The sequence below is a fragment of the Echiichthys vipera genome (genome assembly GCF_963691815.1).
Source record: "Echiichthys vipera genome assembly, chromosome: 4".
Taxonomy (NCBI): Eukaryota; Metazoa; Chordata; class Actinopteri; order Perciformes; family Trachinidae; genus Echiichthys; species Echiichthys vipera.
In genome coordinates this window covers 10,818,018-10,840,108 of record NC_139829.1, presented here as the reverse complement: position 1 = coordinate 10,840,108, position 22,091 = coordinate 10,818,018, and the positions used below count along the sequence as shown (strand labels likewise).

At 39.3% G+C, this 22,091-nt stretch overlaps 2 protein-coding genes across 4 annotated transcripts in view; both read right to left on the bottom strand.

Annotated features, from left to right (window-relative positions):
- The window catches only part of kcnt1b (potassium sodium-activated channel subfamily T member 1b), a 78,513-nt gene extending 77,748 nt beyond the window's left edge, over window positions 1-765 (bottom strand). Inside the window, exon 1 of the mRNA XM_083911803.1 lies at window positions 648-765. Coding sequence (XP_083767929.1) covers window positions 648-714 — 67 coding nt within the window. The 5' untranslated portion in view covers window positions 715-765. The remainder of the gene's footprint in view (window positions 1-647) is intronic.
- Window positions 718-13,762, bottom strand: LOC310945650 (uncharacterized protein). 3 transcript variants are annotated; one of them, XM_083911806.1, is made up of 8 exons: window positions 13,564-13,762; window positions 11,256-11,405; window positions 9,110-9,293; window positions 6,610-6,753; window positions 6,095-6,228; window positions 4,220-4,431; window positions 3,357-3,463; window positions 718-2,057 (listed from the first exon to the last, which is right to left on the bottom strand). In XM_083911806.1, the coding sequence occupies exons 2-8, from the start codon at window positions 11,377-11,379 to the stop codon at window positions 2,000-2,002; spliced, it is 963 nt and encodes a 320-aa protein (XP_083767932.1). In that variant the 5' UTR covers window positions 11,380-11,405; window positions 13,564-13,762; the 3' UTR covers window positions 718-1,999. The 3 variants fall into 3 exon arrangements, with proteins under 3 accessions (XP_083767932.1, XP_083767930.1, XP_083767931.1); XM_083911804.1 differs by lacking the exon at window positions 13,564-13,762 and adding an exon at window positions 12,077-12,233 and having other exon boundaries at window positions 11,256-11,410; XM_083911805.1 differs by having other exon boundaries at window positions 719-2,057; window positions 11,256-11,410.
- Between the last annotated feature and the right edge of the window lie 8,329 nt (window positions 13,763-22,091).

Here is a 22,091-nt window from a genome sequence, read left to right as displayed (position 1 = left end):
AGGGGGGCGCTCAAGTCACCTATATTGCTCCCTCGCCATCTACCGGAGAACTCTGCAATGATTTGGTGTGCACTGAGGGAAATTACATGTTTTGATGCTGACAGGAATCTCATCATAAAAGCCTTTTAGTGAAATGAATCAAACCTAAGAATAGATACTGTAATTTTGCATCGTCATGCATTTTCCCATCCCATCTGCTAAATTAAGTCTGTGTTAAGATGCAAGACTGTGGCTACAAGTCTAGACAAATAAGACTGCTCCTTCTGTTTTGTAAGCAGTGAAATGGTGTGAAATGCTAGTGTTGATCCATGTATACTGTGTCCCCATCAGTCACAGTCATATGGTGGTAAGAGGTGGAAAGTGCAACTTTACTGTAGCCTGCTTGTGAATGTCATAACAGGTACACATTAGTCAGTAAAACAAGTATGCAGAATCTGTCTTAAAAAGGCTTTAAATGACTTGAATATACGTTTATCAAAAACATTATATTGGAATTAAACTACAACAGTCCCCACATTATAAGTTATTTATTCATTTTATCATCATTTCCAAAATATCCAACATCAATGCAGCATCTTGGCAACTTCAAGAAATCCACAATCTCTTACTAGGCTACATCTACTATTTGTCCTCTGTAAAAAACATACCTGCACCAGCTCTGTCCTCTGCTATTTGCCTCACAATCGTCCCCCTCAAATTGAAAAAAATATTCATTCTGTTATGTGCGCCCAGGGACTGGCAGGAGACACCGCTGGCTTGTGTGTCTCCGGAATCGCCGTGTTGCTCTGTGTGCGTTCCTTGTGCTCAGCCTCTCCACATTTCAGCCCATTATTCTCCAGGGGAAAGAGCTCTGAGCGTCATCATTTTAAAGCCCACACAGCCACTTATGCTTTCCCATGCCAGCAGTCAGATTTCACTCACTCGCTTATCTCACTCAGGATCTTGATTCCCACAGATTTCTTTTCCACAACTTGATCCAGCTTATTTTTCTTATTTTACAACCCATTCGGTTTTTGCCCCTGCCTGTTGGTGAATGTTTACACAAGCTGAATTCTGATAAATGCAATGGAGTCATTTGTTGACAGTCAGTGCTGAGGGGTAACTGTAAATATGATAGGATCACAGCTATTCACAAAAGCAGATGTGCATGCAAAACAAAGTGACATGATGAACATCATTTTAAAGAAAAAAATGACTGGAGAAAACCAGAAAGCCTCATAACATAAAACATAATTAGTCTGCATCCTTATGCCATTTTACCAGGTCATATGTTACTTTGAAAACATTTAGTACACTTTCTCCACTTCCGACAGCCACCTAAGTTTCTCACCTACAAAACATCCACATCAAGGTTTAATCAGACTCAAATACACACCAGACTGAGTATTTTGTCACTTACAAATCCTGTACATTCTTTAACCAAACACATGCAATATGTCCATGTTTACCTCCATCTCTCTGGCTCATACCTGCAACTCTGTCATCAATAATTTATCAGTACACAAATCAAAATATTTACAAGTGGTACTGGGCTGTTTTGTGAAACACCAGACCACCTTGTCATGTTTAACATTGCAATATATTATGGTCATGGCTGGACCAATAATATGGTGGTACCGAATCCAATCAGTAAATCCAAATCCAAATATTCAATACATCTGCTTTAGGGGGGAAAATACCCCCTGAAATGAATTTGCTGCTGATTCATATCTTTAAAAAAGGTCTCTTTTGTAAGCTAGAAACATAACAAGATCCATAACTTTAACTCGGGTCCTATAATGTGCTTTAATTAAACGAGTGCAGTCATTTTGTAACAGCAGCTCCCAGCTTTGACTAATGCAGTGATGTCTCATTTCGGAGTGAACTGTTCAATTATTCAGTCATTATGCTGCCTTACTTGCACCATATCATAATGTGTCCTGGAGCCTGGCGTACTTCCATTAGACTATTTCTCTCTAACACCTCTGTCCTGTTCATATAATATGAGCATTGTTGAGTCTCAGCACAGCACAGCCACTCTGCCGCCTGGATGCTTGCTCTTCATGCTTCCAAAGTGTCTAAAAACAGATAGAGAGGGAAACAGTCAGACTCAGACATTGAAGCACTCAGATTCAGTAAGCTGCCCGAGGGCGTAACATATAGGAGTCTTACATGAGCTTGGCGCATGAATCACAAAGTGAATCTATTTGTCTGGCTGTAAGCAGCAGACTTTCTTGATGTAAAATATTTTTGTCCTAAGCTTGAAATTTATTCGACGACTGTAGTATTATGGCAAGATGAGCTGTAATCAGTAACATTAATTAATGCAATGTTACATTTACATATTGATGAATGGGAGCAATTGCTCGGGATAACGATCATGTTTTATTTTTCCTTATTTATCATTTTACTTTTTAGCCTGTCTTGTCTTGAATGACTTTGCCCACAGAGAGAGTCAACTATTTTTATATGTCATATTGTATCAAGTCAGATTTCCATGTTTTTTTTAAATTCAAAACAGGTCCAAGTGCTTTATAAATACTGTGAAAGTATTGACAGAGAAATTCCGGAGATTCGCTAGCAGACAGAGATGGCTAACACAGTAGCTCGTTGCGGAGCGCTGAACCATCCAAAAGAGGTTTTTTTAACCCCTTATATTGCTCAAAATAACACCAAACCTCTGCAGTAGCATGCTAACAGTCCCTACATTTATGACAAAGCACCAACAACATAGTACCTGGAGTTTATTTAAAAAAAAACAATGTTTTTCAATGCTACAAGCCTTAGCAGTCGGCTCTGTTCATATTGAGAGGCAGTTCATACAAGTCGTTTACCAAGTTCAGTTCTGTTGAACTATATTGATGTAAATTCATGCTGAAAAAGACTGTGGGATCCAATTTCGCTGGACTTTCCCTTTAAGCGAGCAGTCAGGACTACTGTATGGTTGTGATGTCACAACTATACTACATAAAAGTAAAAAAGTGCTGCAACAGTGCCGTTACTTTCATTTCCCGGCTGCAACGACAGTGCAGAGACTGAGAGCACAGATGCAGAAGAAAGCACTGACCAATCAGAGCAGACTGGTTTTTTTTTTGAGGGCGTCTTAAAGAGCCAGGCGCTAAAACTGAACGGGGTGAATACAGATATAGGCAGACAGACAGTATGAGCAAATTAATGTGTTTTTTGACCATTAAAGCATGCAAACATGTTTAAGTAGAACCCAAAATACAAGGATGAACCTGAAAATTAACATAATATGGGACCTTTAAGGCCTGTTTTCCGCTGCACATTATTGTGTTCTCTTGGCTTGGTCACTGTATCACAGCACAAAGCCCTTAGCAGCATCAAGGATGTCTTGGAATTAGTCTTCCTCTTACCTCCATGTGTTGGTTTCTTGACAGTAAGCTTCTATTGTTTTCAGATTGGTGACACCATCAGAACCTCCCACAGCCATCAAGGCACCATTGAACACTACAAGGGACATCTGAGAAAACACAAGAGAAAATGACGTTAACAGATACGTTTAAATAACACAGATCTGACATGTCCTTTTGACTATTTTTTCGGTATACTGTAGAACATCAAATATCTTGCCATACATAATACGCAAGCCTCGATTGCAGCCTGGCTTCATGGGAAGTAATATTAGTCAGTTGGCCTGCCATTATTTTCCAGACCAAAAGATATCAACAGCTTTTGTATGGATTGCCATTATTTTTGATGATCCCTTGACTTTAATGTGGTGCCACCAGCAGGTCAACATGTTATGTGAAAAGTCTAGACACGATTTGGTGATGGCCTGACTTTCTCTGTGCCGCCACCATGACATTGACATTTGCACTGCAGTTTTGAGTGAAATTTCTTGTCAACTCTTGAATGAACTGCCATGACATTTGGTTCAGGCATTCATGTACCCCTCAGGATGTCTTGTAATAACTTAATGTTTCTTTCGAAGCCATCAACAGTTCAAAGCGTTTATAGCCAAATACTTGGAAAACTAATGGCATTCCCATCAGCCTCATCTAGTTCAGTGTTCAGTGACAAATGGTAACATGCTAAACTAAGATGGTGAACATGTTGAACCTTATAACTGCCAATCCTCCACAGCACGCCAGATATAAAAACCAGTGTTTTTCCTTTCCAGCTTGTCTGTTTTTATGATTTGGCTATACAAATAAACTGGACCTTAGATTAGAGGGCTTGTCTGACATCTGATGTGTCTTCGTGATCCATTACTCACATTGTCCCTCTTGCTCCTCATGCGTTTGACAGGAGTCCACCTCATGGTGTCTGGGTCAAACCTCTCCGCGGCGCAGAGCTCCAGGTTGAGCTCGTCTTTGCCCCCAGCCACGTAGATGTGTCCCAGGTACACGGCGCAGCCGGCGTTCTCCCTGGGACTCAGCATGTGGGCGCATATCGACCATGTACCATCTACAGGGTTGTATCGCTCCACTGGGGGACATTTAGAGGATGTCAGGAGTCATAAGAGGAGAAGATATAATACGCATACACACATTGTATGAGTAACACTACCTTACAGCAAGCAGTGTTTATATTTATATACAAAAATGTCAGGTACATTTATCTAAAGCAATTTTAGATGTACATAAAGAGCTGAAAATGTCTGCTAGAGACGTGACGTGAATATATTTTCTATTATTTATTTTTTCTTAAAAATAATTTAATTTGCTGCCATTTAGCAAGGGCCGTGAAATTGATGGGAACCAAAATAGGTTGTGGGAATTTTACAGACATCCACTTCTCACAGACTGAAATAGTGACAAGTGGCAGCACAACATAACCCCTGTTATCTTTGGCTAGGTCAGGGGGCTTAAGAATGTGTGTATGTGTGTGTGTGTGTGTGTGTGTGTGTGTGTGTGTGTGTGTGTGTGTGTGTGTGTGTGTGTGTGTGTGTGTGTGTGTGTGTGTGTGTGTGTGTGTGTGTGTGTGTGTGTGTGTGTGTGTGTGTGTGTGTGTGTGTGTGTGTGTGTGTGTGTGTGTGTGTGTGTGTGTGTGTGTGCGTGCCAGTGTGTGTGCGTGCCAGTGTGTGTGTGTGTGTATGCTAATGTGAATGTGGGCTACTTCCAGAGAATATAAGGTCAAGCTAGCTATATATGTGACTTAAGTCCTGCCACACGTCAAAAAGCTGTCAAAGAAAGCGGAGACTTTTTTCAAATAGTGGTGGGAACAAGTCTTTCCACAGAATGCCTTGGCCCTCGGCCAAATAACAGTTGACTATTTGTTAATAGCATTTCCTAGTATTTCATTTATTATTCTTTTTAGAGTTGTGTTACTTTGTATGGTTTGTAACAAGTCACATTAAAGGGATAGTTTGGCTATTTTTAAGTGGTGTTTTATGAGGTACTAATCGATAGTCAGTGTGTTATCTACAGAAGATGACGGTTAGCACACTGCCAGTTTTGAGAAGCAGACAAGAGTACCAACAAGGTAGCTAAGCAACAGGGTATGGGGCCAGCAGCTAAATGATTTCACGCATCTAAAATAATTAAGAATTCAATTTAAATGTCCACTTTATTCCGCTTTATAAGAATATGTTTGCAGGCTATCCTCTAGTTTCCACAGACGTTTGCCCTCTCTCATAAAGGTCTTGTCTCCACAGAAAATGGCATTTCATCGTGGCTGTTATCACTCACTTATGTTTTCTTGTAATTTGTTCCATAATAATATACTGTAGTGCACGCCACAGTTGCACTTATGTGTAGGAATACACATACGTTGAAAAAATGTAGTGCCAAAGGAAAGGGCTGTCTGATGCCAAGGTAAAGGTGTGAAGTATAGCATACACTTAAACTGATATGGATTTTGATCTCTTTAACACAAAAAATAAGTTAAAAATAAGTGTATGTGATTCAAATTTAAATCAAGCTTTCGTATGGGAATTTAAAAAAAAATGACAAAACCATTAGTTAGTTAATCAATTAGTCAAAAACATAATCCCTTCCATTTTTGAGATCCAATCCTTTAAGTTATTAATCACAGCTTAAATACCAGGCAGCCTCTCAAATGTGCGGGCTTGATGGATTTTCTGTTTTTATATCATTGCAGATTAAGACATTTTTCAAAGAGGTCTTTTATTTGTAACCACAACTCTCACCTGAGTTCAGAGCCCCATCCCCATCACTCCCTCCGATCACATACAAGTGACCCCCCAGCACAGCAGCCACTGCACTGGTGCGTCTGGTCAGCATTGCTGCCTGCTTGCTCCAGGTGTTCATTTTGGGGTCATACCTAGAGCAAGGGAACAAAGATTAGCAAGACCAATTTAAGAAATGGTCCGTCAGTGATTCGTGTTTTTGCACTTCAATCATATATTTGTTCTTTCCTCTGAGTCAGCCACTTCCGACTGCTTTCCATGTAATGTGAGATGTCAGGTATTGAAAATCATTATTAATATTCTGGATATATGTAAGACACAGCCTAGTTTTGTCTTACAAAGAAAAATGAAAGAGAGAAAATGTTTTTTGCAAGATTTTATGGGGAAAATATTAAATAATAGTCCCACTTAACGCTGATGAGATACCTTGGACACAATGCCATTTGTGGTATTAAGAGGGTTCAGTTCATTTCAGGGTAAGATGTTGACCTTTTGTAGCATTTATGCTGCAGTACCTCTCCACTGTATTTATGGCAGCAATGCCATCGTGTCCTCCAATAGCGTACAGGTATCCGTCCATCTCCACCAGACACACTCCGCTGCGGGGGCTGCTCAAGGGTGCTACATCTGTACTCCAGCTGTCCGTGTCTGGGTTGTACCTGCCATGGTGGGGGTAAAGGAGCAGTAATGTCAAAGTGTTGAGTAAAGTGCTGGTAATTACAATCGGCAGAGCCAACTCAGGCGCAAGCTTTCATAGAAACTTATATATTTTTGTTTTCTGTGTACGCAATTATGTGCTTTTAAGGAACACATTCACAGTAAGGGAAAGTTGTGTAAACATCTGCCAGTGTTTCATCTCCACTGGAAAGCTATTAAAAAAAGTTTTCTCTCTTTTTAAGGCCATTAGTGGAAAAACCCACATCCCAAAAAACAACACATCTTTCTAATTGGCAAATATTTTTGCTAGAGCGGGATGTCAACAATTCCCCAGAAAAATCTCAGCACTGTAACCACCCCTCAGAGATAAAATGCATTCTCGTGACCGAAATGAGTGCGAACTGGTTCAGGCCATTAACAGTGTATCAGTCTGGAGTAGGTCTGGTCTGCAGCCAACTGGGGATGATTATGGGGTCAACTGGCTGGCATTCAGTTGAGGAGTGGCTGTCTGTGGGAAGTGGGAACAGAGCCAGCTCCTTTACAATTGATGTAGAAGGAGTAGAAGCAGAGGAAATGGAAGGAAACATGTAACAGGCGAGCAGAGTACATGTGTATGTGTGAGTGTGAGAGAGGTTCTTTTCACTATAAGGGATTAATAGCGTGGCAACATCAAAAGATGAGGAAAATACAGAGAGTGAGGATTCTGGGTGTCCACTTGCTCACAAAAAAAGATGGCTTGTGGTTCAATGTCTAAAGGTACATCTAATTTCTGTCTCAATGCTGACCTCTGCTGTTCAATGATGAAAATAACAACAAATAAATACAGATCTTTCTCTTCCCCATCCAAGTATTGACTTCAAAATAACTGCTTTAAGCATCAAAATGCTTACATTTGATTATAGTTAAATGGCAAACCTTAAGTTAAAGGAATACTTTTGATGAAGCCAAGTCTTTTTGGCCTTGTTTTTTGCATCATGGGTGGGGGGAGGCCCTCAGCCCAGTCCCATGATCGCACAAATCCTCAGAGTGATTGAGCCATGAACTGACTTTGTTTCTAATACTCAAATTTTCACTATGAAAAATTAGATGGGGTGGGGAGGGGAGAGGATTAACTACATACTGTACATGTGATATTGGGGGTTAAGATTAACATTAGGAATTAGGCTTGGGTATGATGAAAAAATGGAATATGAAAATATGTTTTGTTCAGGACATACTGAACATGTCTGTAATAATCAGTTGCTAGGAACATTTTACATGTGGATATTCCTTTACATTCAGGTTACATTCAGGTCATAGCCACGTCTTTTTTGCCATACAAATTTGTCCTATTTCTTTTGTGTCATCTATGTTCTATAGTGCTGGTTAAAGCTGAAGTTGGTAATTTTCTTTTGAAAAAAACAAACATTTTCTTTTATGTTTGCTGAAAACTGTCACTATATCCTCAGTGTGTCAGAGACTCCTCGGTTCTAAGTGGTTGGTGTAGGTCAGGCTCAGACAGAGGGGGAATAGGGAGCAGACAGGAACAGAAGGTGGAGGTAGAGCTACATTACTTTTTCACAATAACAGTTTCAGCAAACATAAAAAACACATTCTTCATAGAAAATTACCGACCTCAGCTATAAGACTCTCAAAGAAGAGATGTTTAACCTCAGCGAGACCCATTTCCTGGTTAACAGATGTTATATAAACAGTAGGACAGAGGCTGCAGTATGCTCACTTAACCTTTGGTCTTCTCTTGCCCTATATGGTGTCATGCCATAGCACATTCACCGTCACACCTTTTCGCAGTGCCAACACTCAGCACCAAGGTCACAAGTCAATAACTAATGGCTCTTTGATATCTCCACATGACACCTACATTACATTTATACGTCTTCGTCCTCCACTGATCAACCTTGGAGTAGTGCTACGTATAATACCCAGACAGCCAGACAGCTTTTGCTTATTAAGATACCACTGGTATCTTAAATGTCACCCCAGCTACAACTTGCTTTCACTTTCCCCCACTGTGATAACCAGTGTGAAGTATAATGAAATGTCAGTTTGAGTAACCTTAAATCACAAAACACAAGAAACCAAAAGAAATTCTTTCAGCTTCGGCCTTTTGTGAAGTCAGCAGTTGTTGGATGTTTGCATTTAACTGGAACGTGGAATTCCAGTGACAAAACAAACCAAATGTGTTCTAATGATGATATGAGGTTCTGACAGTGAGAAATCCTTCGCCTTAAGGAGCTTAAAGGGATATTACCATGGGAGGGAATTTCAAGTTTGACATTTCGAGATAAGAAATAATTGCCTAATTAAGACAATTATGCACAAATTGTTAGTAAAAGACATTTTCAGATTCTCTCTCACCTTTCCGCACTGCTATAACATCGGACGTTATCTTCACCACCAACTGCGTAGATCATGCCATCCAGTGAGCCCACAGCCACTCTGCCACGATTGTTGACCATGCGTGCTACTGTTCTCCACTCGTTGAACTCAGGACAGAACTGTTCTACCAAACAGGATGGGTCGTCCTTGGTCCATCCCCCGACTGCCAACACAAAACATTTGTCATTTTAATCTCAATTCTCTGTCAAAACATGTTGTTTCTTCTCTTCTTTATGATGCTACCCTAAAAGGAAATAAATGTATTTCTTCATCTGGTGCTGTTTTCCTAGAAAAAAAATGACCTTAACTCACAATATACAGTAAATGTCCCTAATGTCCATCTTGAAAAATCCGTAGCAGTAATGATTTTATGAGAATGTTGCAGTAGATGATCTTACTTTTTCGATATCTCACTTTTTAACTTGTTTTGTAATATATTTATCTTATACCAAGTTATACTATATACTACTGTATGTTATACTGTGGCACTATACCTATACTTTTGATGTTATATTGCTATACTATATATTATATCATTCTATACATATCACTACTTAACTGCACATTATGCTGTATTAGTGTACTTTTTTAACCACACCAACTGTCCCTTTATCAGCACCACTCACCTTACAATTTTCACACATAATTTTATCTTTCAAATACTCTTGTATAGTTTAGATAGTTTCTATTTTTATTCTATTCTATGACGCTTACTATCTATTCTCAACTGTATTAGTTTCTGCTGTCTGTACTGTACTGCAGCAACGTCCTAATTCCCCGCTGGTGATTAATGAAGGTGTATCTTATCTTATGTTATTTCTTTATGTATGCAGAAGAAGCAGTAAAGACATGTAGGCATGGATTCCAAAGTATTGAGCTGTTTTGTCTGGTTGCCATGGTGATCTCTGGCAGAAAGAGGTGTAATCCAGGAAAGTGAAAACTTGCCAAAGTGAACTCAATATGATGAGTAATTTATGAGACGGCAAATGCACAGATGGGTGACAAATTCTTCTGCTGGAAAGATGAACACCATTCTTCCAAATATATTCTTTCATTTGATGTGTTGATCCGAGTGCTGACTGGCAAAATTTCCCAGAATATATATTTTTTTCTTCAGTTGGGTCCAGATCTGCTGATCGCAAAGGTCATAACATTTAATTCAAATGACCTGTTGAGTATTTTTGTGTATCTCCAGTCGTTTTACTGAGGTCAACTGTCAGTAGGTTTTTAACGGTCTTTGCTTTGCCTTTGATGGTTCTTTTAATGTAATAGCCCATATTAGCCCTCCCTTTCTCATACATTATGACCAAGGCTTTAGAGGATGAATTAATTGATACAGTATGTAAACCGGCCTTTGCATAGCATCTTTCCAATGCACGGTTTCATGCTGCCAGCCTATGCAGCCTAAATGGATCTGAGAATTAACTGTACTGTTGTTCTAGAGGCTCTTGGTGGAACCTATAATAACCTTCATTATTAACTGTTATGTAGATAATAAGTTGGTAGATAATTATATGTTGGCTAGTCATTAAATATTAATAGAAGATCCTCTTTAGCACCTGCCTCTTGAATAGACTGGAGCAATTACAGTAAAAGGGTTGGCCACAGTGCTCTCTAGACAGCATGGTATCCATACAGGGAGTGTAAGAAGGTCACACTGATGTATTCATTTAATGAGCATTGCCTGCTCCTTTTAAAAAGATATGGACATGAAAAATAGGACTTTTTTTTTTTTTACAGAAAACATTCCATTTAGCTGCCTCAGCTTTAGGGTCTGTTCAGCTACGATTTATAGCAAACATCAACTCATTTTAAACAATTTAGTTCAAGTTGCTTTAAATGCCCCCTTGATACTTTACCCATTTCAATCAAGGTCTGTGTCATGGCAATGCATGCATACTAAACTGTGGCTCCTATAGGTACAGTTGCCATAATGCAGCAAAGTGACATCTTTATCAGACTTCCCCTGCCTACTTAAAACCTCTCGTCATTATCTGCTCCCATGATACTGTTGCTCCTTTCTTTTCCTCCATCCAGAGCACAGAACTAGAACTGCTTCAACTGCACTTGAAAATAAAAAGTTCAGTACTCTTTTAAATTAAAAACCCCACTCGCAGCAACTGACCCACAAACATCATGTCACTGAAGACGTCTTTGGGGGGAAGTTTGCTGAGCTGTCTGCGTAAGGAGAGTGAGGGTGATGGGAGGCGACGGTGGGGCGACCCTCCTTTGCTCTGTTTGATCAACATATGGCGGGACTCCGGTTCCCCCAGGGCTGCCCTGAAACATACAGTGATGACATAGACATGGACAATTCACAGTGAATATAAGGTCACAACTTAGGAACAATTCACCAAATGCTATCATTAAGCAAATTCGAAGACAATTTTTACAATTATACATTTTTTTAAATGGTCATTCAAGTTCGTTAGTTTCATATGAACAACAGCTACAGAGAAGCTCCTTCAAACAAGCCTCATTAAATATGTATCGGAAGAAAGTCATACAAAAAATGAAAAGTGCAGAAGTCAAAGTATAGGGCTCAAATACACATACAGAAAATACTAAATAATATAAATGTGTGATATGTATATGCGCAATGAGAAGTACTAAATATGTATATAAATACATACATACAGAATATAAACTGATCTGAAACAGTAAGAAAAGAAGTTAAGTTTTTTACATAAATATAAAAGTATCTTACTTTGAATATCTCATTTAAAATTAACTATGAACTTGAAAAAGGATTGATTGCTGTAAAAATATGTGCTAGCGCCTCACAGTCATAATATCATCTCACACTGTTTCGTTCTAATGCTAATTATATTGCAGCAATTACACAAACGACGATAATTAAAATGATGTGAAACATGCCTCAAAGTTAACTCTGCATCTCTTTAATGTACCAGCACAGAGGCTTTTAATCAGGATGATGGACCTTACCCTTGTTCATCGTACACCCCCATGTTTTATCTCAGTGTTTTGCTCTGGGTCTGCAGTCAAGATTTGTGCTTCTGCCTCACAGCAGCACCTTGGCATCAGTCAGGCCTCCTGTGCTTTATCAGTGCACTCCACTCTGTTCCCTTCAGTCTGTCTCAAACACAACTCTCCGCTCAGAATGACATTGTACTTGACCGCTCCGAGGAGTAAACCTCCTCCCCCTGAGCACGCCAACCCCTGCAGAACTTCCCCAAGTGATTCATCCCACCATCCCTGAAGCCTGAAACCCAAGACTCCTCTCACACACCCTAGTTCCAGCTTCTGTTTGACCACTGTCATTCCAAAGACATTTCTGACATGTACATTATAGGGGATCAGACTCCATCAGTGTCCTAAAAGTTACTGGATCATTGGTGTGAATTTAGACCAGGGACAGGCAACCATGTGTCATGGAGGGTCAATAGATTGAGGTCTTGCGCTGCTTACTGTATTGAGGCTTTCCCATCTATTTTACTCTGAACAAAACATTAGTGGTGACAGAAGCATTAGTCTTCACCATTTCACATTCTCACAAGAGGCGTCCAGATATCTGTTACTGTCTAAAAAAGGAACCTGTCAGCTGCTTCCTGCAAATCCCTCACCCATCCCATCACTTCTTCTCGTGACTACCTACTGTGTGCTGCAAGGCGCCTATATTTATGACTTTCCAGCGGAAAACGCCTCAGTTGGTAGTGATTCATCTCATGTAGGTCAGGAAGATAGGTCATATGTAAATTCTATGTAGTCAATACTGTAGTAAGTACATGACCTCTGTAGGGCTGACTAACACATTTGGTTTGACTCGTTAGTATCATGCAGATAAGATAAATAGCTAGCTAGGTAGAAAGAGAGGTGGATAGATACATAGACGGATGGACAGATAGATGGATAGATAGATAGATAGATAGATAGATAGATAGATAGATAGATTGATAGATATTTGGATGAATAGATAGATAGATGGACACTTTAACTTTATTTAAACATTATACTACCTAATACTTCCACTCTACCACATTTCAGAATGGATATTGTACTTTTACTTCACTGCATTTATTTAACAGCTAGTTACTTTAAATATCAGTTTCAAAAATATGAGGCATTGTTAACGATTAACCTACCCAACAGTCTATGAAGCAGTTGGAATATTGCTACTTTTCCTCAGGTAAATGATCTGAGTACTTCCTCCAACACTGATTAAAGCCCAATTAAGATTTAGAACATTTACTTGACCTGTTTAGTACTTTTGATTTTTGAGATTTTGACTTGGTTCTTGGATTTTGTCACATTTCACCCTTTATCTCCATTTCTTTCTTTAGAACATTCCTCATGATGTACAGCCTAAGTAGCATTGCTTTTTCCAACAACTTGAACAAGACACTGGCAGGAATAGAGTTGTACATAGATAGTTCTAAATTGTGTTAGATAGAGAGACAGATAAACACACACACCAGGCGAAGCAGCCGTGCTCCTGTCAACAAGGCCTTCAGAGTTAATCCAACAACAGATGAGTCCGAGGTCTTGAGGTGTAAAGAAAGACAAATTGATCACTCTTATTATCCAGATATGACTGATATAGGTCAAACTTCCCCAAAGGCCCTACTGAGATGATTCGTTTCCTCCTCTGAAATGACCACAACATACACTGGTCAGAGTCCACAGTGAGACCCAAACACTTGGCTGCCGGCTTTGTGACCTTGGCAGCTCAGTCACACCCGCCCACCTGGAGTCGCTTGAGCCATTCGGTTGTAAAATCCCAAATTTTTGTGAGGTCAAGGGTTTATTTAGGTCTGTGAGGATAAAAAAAACTGCTGACCTTATGGACCATAGATCATTCAAGTAAAGTGTCTGTGTTTCTGTCCTACCTTGTCAATGGAGTTGTTCCAATTCAGATACATCAGAAATGCCTCCGATACTGTCTAAAATGCTGGTATCAGGATCGACGAGTACTCGCTATGCACTGATCCGATACCAAATAGTTAAGCCCCAAAAAAAGTATTTTAGTTATGTTCTTTTGCCGTTATGACCCACTATCAAACTAGACAATAAAAGAAAGTTCTATGTCATTCATTCTTCTTATGTTTTTGTCAATGTTTTACAAACCTGAGCCAGGGCATACAACAATCATAGCAATCATATCACATCCATACAGGGTTAGCAGAACGCAGCTGTGATGTATGCATAGAACATTTTTTTTCTAAATGATGATTTATGGTGGACATCTGACCATTTATCAAAGTCCAATATCCTGTTGGTAAAAACTTTTTTAATGGGAGAAGTCATCAATCATACATAATTTGGGCACAGGTTGCAAAGTAAGTAAAATAAACTTGTTCTAAAAGCAATGCATCAAATGAAAGTGATTGTGTAGTGAACTGTTTTTTTTATGTGCATGAGCCAGTGTAAAGTAACTGATACTGAACTGACATTTTTACAGAGGAACAGGTGGTGAGCTTGATTTTATTTTCTGCAATCTTCTGAGGATGGATGTCATGGAAGTGATGAGATAAACTCTCAGGCTACATTACATGTGCTCTTTACCAAGGAACACTTGTTTGCAATCTTATCCAGATTCTTATGAGAGCATCTATATCAATAACCTCTTTTCACCGTCAGTACAGCAAGGGAATCAAGATTCATAACTGTCTTATTCATGTGTGTATTTATTACATTGAAACATGACATGTTATTTTAAAGAAGTTATGTAGCTTATGCATTTGAGCTATTTCTTCCACAACAGCTGGGTCCACTGAATGCATATAGCATTCGAAAAGTCACGCACTCGCATTCATAAATCTGAACAAAAGCCAGGTGACTCGCCTGTCTTTGAACCTTGCTGTTGTGGGTTTGATGGCAAACAAGCATTATACTCAGAATGTCAGCCTCGGACAGTTTGCCAGAGGACATGTATTAATGGAAGTCCTGCCATTTGATCATGAGCCCAGGACCTTTTTTTATGGGTGTTAATGCAACAAATGTCCTCACATTTAGTTCTATTGATCGAGGGACCTCAGGAAAGTTTGTGCGTAAAACATACTCATCTTATCCATTAGGCATCGCAGATGACCCTTAATCCTCTCAGTCAGACATGAGTGACGTAGTTTACGGTACAGTATGGTGGTCATGCATGAGGGAAGACCTCAGGCAGCTGATTCTCCTGAGTCGTTGGATCTTTCACATGCCAGAGAGCCTGTCTGCCGCTCAGCCAGCTGATGACACACTAGCCCTCCTGCAGCTGTCTCTGGAGACGTCCCTGCCAATCACAAGTCATAACAATGAGGGTTTGTAAGTGATCCCTCAACCTTAACACGTCATCCCCCCTCACATTGGGAGAAGATATACTTTAGAATGTCTCTGAGGAGTAAGCAGTGAATGCTGTTTGGGTATTTGTCTTGCTGGGTAAGGTATTAAGACGTTTGATTGAAAAAGGGAGGGATGAGAAAGCAGAGAAAGGGACAATTACATAAATGGATTTACCTCTTAAAGAAATGAAAAGTCGAGAGAGGAGTTTAATATGCCACATCCACAGAAGTTTGTGTTGCTATCATGGTTTTGACTGGAGAGGACCAATATGGAAATGAGTTATGAGTTAATTGTATCCTCCATCAAATTGATGTTTTACGTTGTTTTATTAATATATATAGATATAAAGTTTACTTTTTATCTTATAAAGGTGATTATTACTAAATCATATCAGGTTTGGGTCCACTTAGTGAGGTCTTAGTTAGGTCCACGCCCAAGATACTGTATAAATTCAGCCTAACTAAAACTCTCACATAATGCACTGTACATTTTGAAAAGTAACTGTTGGCTAAGACAAAGGCCGCATTTAACTACTAAAAATATCTACCATTGATACAATCTCACATTTAAAGTGGTTTGGAAGTCGGACAAAAACTCTTCTGCAGTGCTAATGCAAAAACTAGCCATCAAGACAGGTGATGTTAGTAAGAAGTGAAGTGAGAATGGCCATTATATAACTGTGTATCATCCCACATGGATTCCTGAGATGCAATGCTTTCTACTGGAAATAATCATGTTGCTGTGTTATATATGAAAAAATACTTTGACCATGTTTTCAGTCTATCTTCCTTTAAAATAAGCATTAATAACTTGTCCCGAGTCCTGTGGCCAGGCGACCATGAACTTGCATGCCAAGTATGAGCTTTAAAAGTTGTGGACATGTCACATGTCTTTTTGCAGTTGTAAAAAAAGTGCTGCAGTTGACATAAAAACCCAGTGGAGGGGAAAGTGATCTAGAGGTCGTGAAATGGTCCTCAATAAGAGGACACTATAAAGTTAACAGCTGCCTGCCTTCACTTGGTGTCACTTTTTACAGAGGATCTGGTATGAGCTGGATATTTAAGGGGGACGGGGTAGAGTGAACACATCTTAAAAGATATTTGTAAATACTTGGACCTAAAAACTATTCATAGTAGAGTTGTTGCTGAAAGGCCTAGATATGCAGCATGTGTCCTGCTACTTGCTGTTTTTATGGCCACCATGTACAAGCTAATATAACAAAGTTATTTACAATACAGGAAAATATATAAACTATTATGATAATGTCTGCAGCAAAAGTGACCCATCTAACAGTATAGCAAGGTGAAGTAAAAAAGGAGAAGAAAAAAAATGTACAATAGTCAACAGCGAAAGAGACAAATCATTTTTTATTCTATTTGAATTGTGCCAGGAATTACACATGATGTTTGTCAATTTAAAATCTTAATTTGCAAGTCAAGAAAGTCACGGTTTGTAATAAAACTCTTTTGAAAATATGTTATTAAAAATACTTCACTTCCCAAAGTCGTGTTAAGTGACGTCTCGCTGAAGCTATGATGCCTCTGTGTAACATTCCTCACACAAGCAACAGGTGGTTCATTCTTTGGCTTCCCAGCGGGTAGAAGGACTAGTAGTTGCTGGATGAAAGACATAAACAACTTGACATGTGCACACGGAACATAGCTAGCAAGCAAGGTGGTGACGAGACAAGATATGTACTTCACTGAGCAAGTTTCTTGACATACAAAATAGGGTCTCATAGGGGACACCAGATGGGGAGGAACTCTCTTTACTGTAACATTTAAAGAGTGGTGATGTACGGTATCCTGCTTTCATTCAAAACAATAATTGATTTAGATAGTTGGGCAGACACTATGTTGTTACTTTTGTAAACGTTTCAGTCAAATGATTACAGAAAACACCGTGCAGCCACGTGATATGTTGCCTTTGGAAAGTGATTGCAAGTAAAGACACAAACATTCCTAGTTAAGAAAACCACCAACTGAAGTAAAAGTGAGTATGGCAGGTTTACTGGTGCAATGTTTCCTTTTATATCTTAGTTTGCACTGTTGCCTTTTTGAGAGGTAGTTGCTGCATTTTCCCAACTAACAGGGAGAGATCTACAACCTTCCTTTTAAATCAAAGGACAGTAAGAACTAAAACCGTGACATGAAAGAAAACACCACTGGTAGAATAAAGAATTGTCTCAGCAGTCCATATAGATTACCCTTCTCTGAAGCCTGTGCAACTAAAAAACACAAACAGATCCCCACACATCTAGACACAAAATCGTACACTTTCAAGGCAGCTATCACTGCAACCTGACCTGTTTACATAACCATATTGACATTGAGGAATTGTTATTACGGTTATAATTACATCATCACTAATCAATCAACAAACAGCCATCGCTGTTGGAAACCATGACAGGGCCAGTGGGGGCAGCTCTAATGCTGCACAGCAAACCAGACTTCATTAGTGTGTTCCTGAAGCACAGGGGCTTAGTAATCACATTCACATCATTATTGGCTTCACAGACAGGTCTCAGAAGAGCGTATACAGTATCCAGCCCACACACCACTATAAACTCTGGGCTAGTGTTACCTTTAGCTTACATTACACAGGGGCATTGTGAGAGATTACAGGAAAAAGCGTCACTGTTAAATAGCCTACTGTATCATCAAATTATATTGCAGACTGCTAAATTAAAACATTTTTATGTGTCCTCTCCCCCTCAACATATGTTCTCCTTCAGTTGACAATTTCCATCCTAACCTGCAGATAAGACTTTGAACTTGTCAGTAGAATAGCAAATCAGTTTAGTAGCAATGTTGCATTCTGGTCTATCAGAGCTGTAAATGGAGAAACTGATACCTCCGCCTCATAGATGGTATGATGGGCTTCTTCCTGTATGCTACACTGTGTCAAAAAAAGAAGATTTTGATGTTTACTGCAGAGCTTTGGTCTCGATGAGCGAGGCTTGGACTTCTAGACGAGTCACAAAAATGAGCGCCTGAGGTCTGTCTGGCTTAAATATTAAAACCAAACCAGCTTGATTATTTCATTATTAAGGCTATGCATAGGAAGGACTTGTTCTCACTATTCTCACGGCTTTAGAAAGATGTTCAAATGCTTTTTCATGTTAATTGTCAGCGTTCACAGACCTGAAAGACTTGCAGTGTGTTTGGAGAGTTGTGACTTGACTTGAAGCTTGCTCTGAATCGAAACTGAACTTTTCTATAGTGTCTTGACAATTGACTTAAAACAGCTCTGCTTGGGGTTTAAGATTAATGCTGTCAAACATATTTACTGAATTGTAACATTGGAAATATTTCAATGAGGACATCAGTAATGCCATTCAACCAGAAATGAGAAAAGCAGGTTCCTTTTATTTGAATGTCCAGATTTAATACTCAGCTTAATATCAACAGATAACTGAATATTATAATACTCAGAAGTCATAATTTCACACATTTGGATAAAGTGTTAATGAAAACCCATCACACAACAAATTTATCTTTGACATGCAAGATACTTAAAAGCTATTTTCTTTTTTCAGTTTTGATCATTATTAATGTAGTTTTTTTTCCCAAAGAGTCCTATCATTCTTTCTTCCACTCAGCCTGTTTGGGAAAGGAGAAAATATATTTGTTCTGTGAGGACACTGCTGTGTGATAAATGGAGATACAGACCCAAGGAGGCACACCTTTGTGCCAGACGCACTGATCTCCTGTCTGTAACACTCCAGCGGGGATTTACAGATGACTGTTTTTTTTTTTAACCTCCCATCAGGCAAAAATCCTCTGAGAGCGGAGAACAGTCGGAGAAGGCCTGTCCTGGATTTATCTGTTTTATGTCTTATGCACTCACTTTTTCCATTGTATTTTGGGATTGAGTGCTGATATATGAGGATTTAACTCTTGATCTCAGTTGGGGGAATTCCAAAGAGCGCTACTATTTCTTTAAGGGCATATTTTTTTTGTTTAATTCAACATTCCATTGCATTTATAGCTCAAGTTAATCAGCACAAAGTATCCACTGATAAATAATGACCTTGGTCTAATCATTTACCTTGTAGTCTCTCTTAAAACTCTCTGTAAACTTGTGATTTGCGCTCTTAGGCCAGCGGAAGGTAATGTACACTATTACCACAGTGGTTTCTCAGGTGTCTTGGAAACCAAGGTAAAACTTACAGCAGTAACAAAATCACCCCTCTATTCTACTTTCAGCTTTCAGCATCAATCATTCTTCCACAAGGGTACTGTACAGGATAGAGTTACTAACAGATTTAGAATCAGATCTACTGAAATCATAAACGTAATTCTGTCAACCGTGCAGACAGGCTTGAGGATAATAACGCAGTAAAAAAAGGCAACTGAGGAAATATATCATGAAATACGCAACCCCCATTTTAATTAAACACGTACGACATGGATTAATATAAAATGGATATGTGGATTTTTATGCCAAAGCTCTTTGCAATGTGGCTCTTATTAACCCCCACACAAACTGTAAGGCACTGGCTTGGCCATCCGGAGCAATTTGGTGTTCAGTGTCTTGCTCAAAGACACCTCGCCATGTGAGCAGGAAGAGCTGGGGATTAAACCAGCAACCTCCGGGCGACAGATGACCCCATACAGGATGTTCTGATTAATCCATATACAGCATATTTTCCTGTTCTGGCCCATTGGAAGGGCAGAAGCCAATTAGCCTCGCATGACCATCCTGATATCTTGAGTTCCATTGTATTTTACTCGCAGATCAGAGCAAATGCGAATTATGAGAATCAATCCATCCGGCGGAGTCAGGTTAGGAGCCTATATCCCAGCATGCATAAGCACATAAACACTCTGAACTAGTTGTCTTTTGTAGGGCTAACACATACCTAAACAGACGTATTCACGTATAGAAAAAAACACCTCATCTGACCTGTGAGAATATATCCAAGCTATCCCAGCACAGGGAGAACATGCAAGCTACTCACAAGCTAATTTCACCCACACAGTTCAACCCCTGAGCGCGACCTCTATAGTGTATAATATTAGCAGGTGATTAAGATCCGAGCCGGAAGTTTGTTTGTAGTTCATTTCCCACAGAAGGTGGAAGGAAAAGCAACCAAGATACAGGCATAACATGCACTGAGAATAGAATGAAAGACATGAAATAACTACTGTGCAGTGTGGAATATAATTTACACACAAATCTCAGCAAGCTATGACAAGCAATTACACATAAGAAATAAGGGTCAGTATTTCTGTGAATGCAATGCATGAATATTTTGTCATTAGTGGGCAGGACGTGAACAGTACTAGGTGGTTTTTACACTTTCTATATCCATAGTAACAGGCTATTAAAGACCAACTTCACATGCTTTGATGAAACTTTTCTTCATTGTTTATGTTTAATGAATAATGGACATCATTTTGGGGGTAAGCAAACATTCTTGCTGCATTATTTCCTTGTTCAGCTACTCCCTCAAACGCTGTCTGCACCATGTCCTTGATGAAGAGGTGCCAACATGGCCACATGGTTCTGTCAGTCTCCAGCTGGGACTAGCTCCGGCACCCCTGCTGCTCTGCACAGATGGGGTAAGCCCCTCGTGCCATCCACTGATGGTACATGGATGTTGTGTTGAGTTAAGATCCCAGGTGGTATCACATAAGGTCCCATTGTTAAACCTTATGTATGGTGAGCTCAAACACACTATTGTTATTAACAGGAATTCCTACACTATGCACCCCGTGAGAAGGCAGGTTGTCTAAGTTTTATAAGCAAAAGCGAGAACATAAATAGATTTTTAAAAAGTGGAACATCACTACTAAGCTGACCCAGGAACTGACAGGGAAAGGGCAGACACTTTCAAAACATAGGTGGCAGACGATGTATAAACGCTTCTGGTGCATGCTCTTGTGTCTTCGTCGACTGTAGCTCCTCACAGGACGCAGACACTTTTGCTCTGAACACAAACACATTAATAAAGTTATTTTAAACTAAACAAAGGCATTGATTGCCCAACAAAATGGATTTTCGCCTGACAACCAGCAATTCTCGTGAGAATTCAGCTGATGTGCAAGCTAACAATGCGATGATGCATAAAAGTATGTTAAAACTTTTTTATTTTTTTATTTTCCAAGTTTGTTGATTTCTTACTTTTCATTTTAATTTAAACTGAAAAGAACATGTTCCTTTATGGGATGGGGATCTTAATCTAATAAATTTAATTTATGGAAATTTTACATTTTGGAGATACATATGATCTTCTGACCTGAACTTTTAAGAAAAGGAGCATGATAGCTGTAATTGTGATTCATACAGTAGCTGTGATCTTCTGGAGAGGATTAAAATAAAGGCAATTTGTCCCTTCTGTTTGCTTTAATTGATGTAAATGCATAATGAAGCAGCTAACGAACCATTATTCTTTGTAAAACTGGGTGAATTTGTGATGCCAAATATAGTTTTTGGTCCCATGTGTAGCTGCTTTGCCTGGTCTGTAATCCAACCGTTGATTCTGAAGCAGTTACAGCTCAATGAAGTCATTAGAAACGCGTCCATTTGTTCAGGTGTTGATTCATGTGTAGATATACAGATATACACATCTTTAGCTCTCCCAGGAGGTGAAATACAGCAACAAGGGGGTAAACGTCAGCTGTCAGCAAACATTAAACCTGACAGTGTGTGTGTGTGTGTGTGTGTGTGT

Coding starts and splice junctions, on each gene's coding strand:
- LOC310945650 (XM_083911804.1), bottom strand. CDS start 12,099: ATGGGGGTGTACGATGAACAAGG. Junction 6,754..9,109: donor TGTTATAGCAGTGCGGAAAG/GTGAGAGAGAAT, acceptor CCACCATGGCAG/GTACAACCCAGACACGGACA. Junction 2,058..3,356: donor CAAGAAACCAACACATGGAG/GTAAGAGGAAGA, acceptor ATCTGTTTTTAG/ACACTTTGGAAGCATGAAGA.